At 38.3% G+C, this 6,000-nt stretch overlaps 1 protein-coding gene across 1 annotated transcript; it reads left to right on the plus strand.

Annotated features, from left to right (window-relative positions):
• Positions 1–4,828: 4,828 nt before the first annotated feature.
• LOC308350126 (olfactory receptor 52J3-like) lies at positions 4,829–5,764 on the plus strand (the record flags this gene model as incomplete). The annotated part of the gene is made up of 1 exon (XM_080815130.1): positions 4,829–5,764. One exon carries the CDS (start codon positions 4,829–4,831, stop codon positions 5,762–5,764), a length of 936 nt encoding a protein of 311 aa, XP_080671256.1.
• Positions 5,765–6,000: the final 236 nt, after the last annotated feature.

Raw genomic sequence — 6,000 nt, forward strand, 5'->3', positions numbered from 1 at the left:
AAATTATCTAAATTGAACATCAACCAAGAAATGAGGGCTTTTGAATGACACACTGGACTTGATGGACTTCAAAGATATATACAGAACATTCCATCCTAAAACAGAAGAATACTCATTCTTTTTGAGTGCACATGGAACTGTCTCTAGAATAGATCACATACTGGGTCACAAATCAGGTTTCAACTGATACCAAAAGATTGAGATTATTCTCTCCATATTTTCAGACCACGATGCTTTGAAACTAGAACTCAACCAAAAGGAAAAATTTGGAAGGAATGCAAACACTTGGAGGTTAAAAAGCAACCTGCTAAAGAATGAATGGGTTTTTGATTACTGCTTCCATTTCCTTGCTGGTTATTTGTCTATTCAGATTTTCTATTTCTTCTTGTTTCAGTTTTGGTAGTTAATAAGTTTTCAGGAATGCAATCATTTCTTCCAGATTATCTAATTTGTTAGCGTATAGGTAATCTTAATATGGTCTTAAAATTGTCTTGATGTTGATCATGATCTCTCCCCTTCCATTCATGATTTTATTAATTTGGGTCTTTTCTCTTTTCCTTTAGATAAGTTTGGCCAGAGGTTTATTGATCTTATTAAGTCTTTCAAAGAATCTCTTCTAAATTCATTGATCTATTCTACTTTCTTCTGGTTTGTATTTCACTGATTTCTGCTCTAATTTTCATTATCTCTCTTCTCCTGCTTGGTTTAAGCTTTTCTTTTTTTTTTTTTTTCCTGTTTTTTTCTCCACCTCTGTTAGGTGTAGGGTTACCTTGTGTATTTGGAATTTTTTTTAATTTTTTGAGAGAGGCTTATATTATTATGTACTTCCTTCTTAGGACAGTCTTTGCTGTATCCTAGAGGTTTTGAACTGATTTGTTTTCATTATCATTAGTTTCCATGAATTTTTAAAATTCTTCTTAGGAATAAACCTAACCAAAAGGTAAAGGGTCTATACGTGAGAAACCACAGAACACTTATGAAAGATGTTGAGGAAGACACAAAGTGATGGAAAAATATTCTATGCTCATGGATTGGAAAAATAAGCATTGTTAAAATGTCTATGCTGCCCAGAGCAATCTACACATTCAGTGCAATCCCCATCAAAATATCGCTGGCATTTTTTACAGAACTGGACAAACAATCCTAAAATTTGTATGGAATCAAAAAAGATTCCAAATCACCAAGGGAATGTTGAAAAAGAAAAACAAAGCTGGAGGCATCACAATGCCTGACTTCAAGCTATATTACAAGACTGTGCTCATCAAGACAGAATGGTACTGGCACAAAAACAGACAGATCAATGGAACAGAATAGAGAACCCAGATATGGAACCTCAACTCTGTGGTCAACTAATCTTCGACAAAGCAGTAAAGAATATCCAATAGAAAAAAGACAGTCTCTTCAATAAATGGTGCTGGGAAAATTGGACAGCCACATGCAGAAGAATGAAACAACCATTCTCTTATACCATACACAAAGATCAACTCAAAATAGATGAAAGACCTGAATGTGAGACAGGAATCCATCAAAATCCTAGATGAGAACACAGGCAGTAACCTCTTTGACCTTGGCCACAGTAACTTCTTGCAAGACACATCTCTAAAGGCAAGAGAAACAAAAGCAAAAATGAACTTTTGGGACTTCATTAGGATAAAAAGCTTCTGGACAGCAAAGCAAAAGTGTTGCAGAAAGGGAGGTGGTGAGGGAATTGGGTAACAAGTGATGGGCATTAATGAGGGTACGTGATGTGAGGAGCACTGGGGTGTAATACAGAACTAATGATTTATTGAATACTACATCAAAAACTAATGATGTACTATATGTTATTTAATTAAATTTTTTAAAAGATTTTATTTATTTATTTGACAGACAGAGATCACAAGTAGGCAGAGAGGCAGGCAGAGAGAGCGAGAGGAGGAAGCAGGCTCCCCGCGGAGCAGAGAGCCGGACAGGGTACTTGATCCCAGGATCACGACCTGAGGTGAAGGCAGAGGCTTTAACCCACTGAGCCACCCAGGGGCCCTATTTAATTAAATTTAAATAAAGAAGAAAGCCAGTAAGGCTAGCAGTACATAGAAAAGAAACAAGAAATTTTGTCTTATTTGCTAGCTATGATATATTAATAAATTATTGAGATTCCTAAGACACAGGTATGGAGAGGGGAGATACATGTATTGGTCATTAATGTTCTAAATCTGCACTGTTATAATATCTAATAAAATCAAGATGCAAAATTTATGCAGTAAGAGATTCTGTTCACTTCATATTCCATATGAATATATTTGGTAGCATTCGTTTTGCCCCTCTGACTTCTTACTGACAAGAGGTAGGTGGAGAAGGTGGGTGTATGTCTGCAATCTCTTTATCTCAGGTGCAGAGAATGGGATCTTTCTCAGGAGACTCTTGGGTATTAGTTCTGGTTCATGCAGGGAATTTGAGTTGGCTTTGTTTTCAGACAGGCCCCCAAGGACCCTAAATATGGGTAGTATAAAACCTTTTTCCCTTTAGTAGATATACTGGAGCTCTCTAGCCCTATTACTGCTGGAGGTGAGTTTCCTATTAAATGTGTGATGGAGATGAATAGTGAACAGAGACTCTTGTCTAACAGTTAAGGAACAGACTACAGTTAAATTTATTAAGCTAATATATTTTATGTCACTACTGTAGAAAGATCTTCTGACTGAAAGAAGTCTTACTGTATTACACTGAGGCAATTTAAACTTTTAAAATAACCCTCTATAGAAGGAACTTAAAGTTGTGGTACAAATGATCTCAATTCTCAGTGATAATTGTGTATTAGGGCATGGTCTTCCAAAATACTAATTTAAAAATAGGCTCTTCAAGGGCCCAGAGTAAGTCCAGATTTATAAAATTGATTGCAAAGAGGAAAGCAGAGACATAAGCAGCCTGCAGATGAACATTATGTACAGTCTTGCAGGACTTACTTAGTTGGGGAATCTCTGTTTTTTAAATGTTATTAATAAAATATTTCCCCAAATTTGGATGTTTCTCTGTCACTTTTCTCAAGAGTAAATTAGAGTTGAGATGACCTTCTTTCCTACATTCGTTCCTATCTTCTTTCCCTTATGATTCCTTATGTTTCTCTTTCTTGTCTTTTTTTTTTTCACTTTTCCTCCCCTCTTTTCCTGTATTTTTTATACTTTCCTTTTTTTTTCCTATAGTGATATCTTAGCTCTGCTTTTTTTTTTTCTATAAGGAGAAAGAAAGAAAGAAAGAAAGATAGAAAGAAGGAAGAAGGATGGATGGAAAGATGGAGAAAAGGAGAAAGAGAGAGGGATCATAACTACAGTGTGGTAAATCAGGAGCATGTATTTCTTAAGCCTGATGTTGACCACCATGATTGTAATTGGAAACAAATCTTTACTTCTCTCAAAGCTTCTTCTTTCAAAATAGATTTTCACTATTCTTCCCCCAAATCTCCCCCCTCCCCACACACACTACAAGGATGGGTAGAATTGTTGGATATATGGGGACATTTTTGAAAGTTTGGCAACCAACAAAGATCTTGGGATTCTTTATTAATTCCAATGAGAATGTTATAACAAAGAGATGTGTTTCTCTCCTGGAGGTAATTTCTAGCTGTGGAATTTTATTATTTTTGTGTGTCTCTTTTCATATCTGATGCACAGTACAGTGTACGGTGTGTCTATCCATCTTTGTGCAACTCTTATTATATCTGAGCTTCAGCACAGCATGTCTGTGGGGGCATCTGAGTAAATATGGAGAGATCCAGTCATCAAAATGACCATATCATTTTGGATCTGGTTTTCTAAATATATATCAATGTATACTGAATACTGAACAAAACGGTTGGTGAAATCTTATTGTATTTACTATCATTCTATAGCTCTAGGTACACTTATATTCCTTTTATATTGTCATATTCTGTGTGCAGTGGTCTGTACTGTTGCTTGGTGATGTTGTGTTGATGTGTTTAGGTAAAGTGAACTTTGTCTTCGAAGAAGATTGATATTTCAGTATAAATATAAGTCATTTTATGTTTTTAAAATTCATTCCAGGTTTTATTTGGGGCTTCAGCAAAGGAATATAAGATATTATTGTCCAAAACTTGAGAGGATGGGGGACCTTTTATGAAGTTAATGATCCTTCCATTTGAAGAGTGCTAAGTCTGTTCCCACGTATTACTTTGAACTCCTTTTAGCTTTAGTTTTTTTCTTTTTTTTCCTTTTCCTTTTCTTTCTTTCTTTCTTTCTTTTTTCTTTCTTTCTTTCTTTCTTTCTTTCTTTCTTTCTTTCTTTCTTTCTTTCTTCTTTCTTTCTTTCTCTTTCATCATAGAGAGAGAAAGAAGAGAAAGGGCAGAGAGAGCAGGAGAGAGAGATGCTTAAGCAGGCTCCATGCCCAGTCAGAGCCCAATGTGGGCTCAGTCTCACAACTGTGAGATCAGGACCTAAACTAAAATCAAGAGTTGGACACTTTAAACGTTTGAGCCACCCAGGCACCCCAGCATTAGCTTTTTTTTTTTTTAAACATTTTTTAAAAGGTTTTATTTATTTATTTGACAGACAGAGATCACAAGTAGGCAGAGAGGCAGGCAGAGAGAGAGAGAGGAGGAAGCAGGCCCCCCGCTGAGCAGAGAGCCCAATGCGGGGCTCGATCCCAGGACCCCGAGATCATGACCTGAGCTGAAGGCAGAGGCTTTAACTCACTGAGCCACCCAGGTGCCCCAGCATTAGCTTTTATAATAAGAAAACTACAGATAAAAATTAAGCCTACTGGAAAGTTTTGAGATATGCTCTTGTTTTTCCTTCTAGAGTAGTCAACTGCTTCTCATCTCATCCGTGGCAAGATGTTCCACACAAACACTTCCACTTTCCACCCAGACACCTTCTTTCTTACAGGCATCCCAGGACTTGAGAGTTCCCATGGCTGGATCTCCCTGCCTTTTTGCTCCATTTACTTAATGGCTCTGTTGGGCAACGCTACGATTTTGCTGATCATCTGGTCTGACCGTACTCTGCGGGATCCTATGTTCCACTTTCTAGCCATCTTATCAGCCATAGATCTGGCCCTCTCCACCACCTCAGTGCCCAGAATGCTGGGTATCTTCTGGTTTGATGCACATGAAATTGGTTTTGGAGCCTGTGTGGCTCAGATGTTTCTGATACACACCCTTACAGGAATGGAGTCCGCTGTTCTGCTGGCTATGGCTTTTGACCGCTATGTGGCTATCTGTGTGCCACTCCACTACACAACCACCCTGACGCCCCGAGTGCTAGCAGGCATTGGTGTGGGTATTATAATGCGCCCTGTCTTGCTTATGTTGCCCATTCTTTACCTAACCTATCGTCTGCCCTTCTGTGAGACTCGAATTATTGCTCACTCCTACTGTGAACACATGGGCATCGCCAAGTTGGCCTGTGCCAGCATTCAAGTTAATGCCATTTATGGGCTTTTTGTGGCTTCTTTTCTTATTTTAGATGTGGCATTGGTTGGAGTCTCTTATGCCTACATCCTTCGTGCAGTTTTCCGCCTCCCATCTCGAGATGCTCGTCGCAAAGCTCTGAGTACGTGTGGGTCACATGTTGGGGTCATGTGTGTTTTCTATACTCCTTCTCTCTTCTCCTTCCTCACCCACCGATTTGGCAAAAAAATTCCCCGTTATGTCCACATCCTGGTTGCCAATCTCTATGTGGTTGTTCCACCTGCCCTCAATCCTATTATCTATGGTGTGAGGACAAAGCAGATTCGTGAGTGTGTGATCCGTGTTTTCACCTCAAAATAGAATCCCTTGTTTCCTTAGTTCCAAACTTTGGAGAATGCTTTCTTTTCTTAAATCTCAATATTTCCTCTCCTGGTTGGTGTTGAGTGCTTATTCCTTTGAATATAGGGTTCGACTACAGTATGGATAACAACCAACCAAGAGCCTTTTACCTTTAAAGTATGGAGATCTAGTGAACCTCCGTCTCTCTGTGTTTGAAAATAGGATAGTATTCCAGCTGGCACACTTAGTTTAAGATC

Source organism: Martes martes, assembly GCF_963455335.1.
Source record: "Martes martes genome assembly, chromosome: 10".
NCBI classification, from domain to species: Eukaryota; Metazoa; Chordata; class Mammalia; order Carnivora; family Mustelidae; genus Martes; species Martes martes.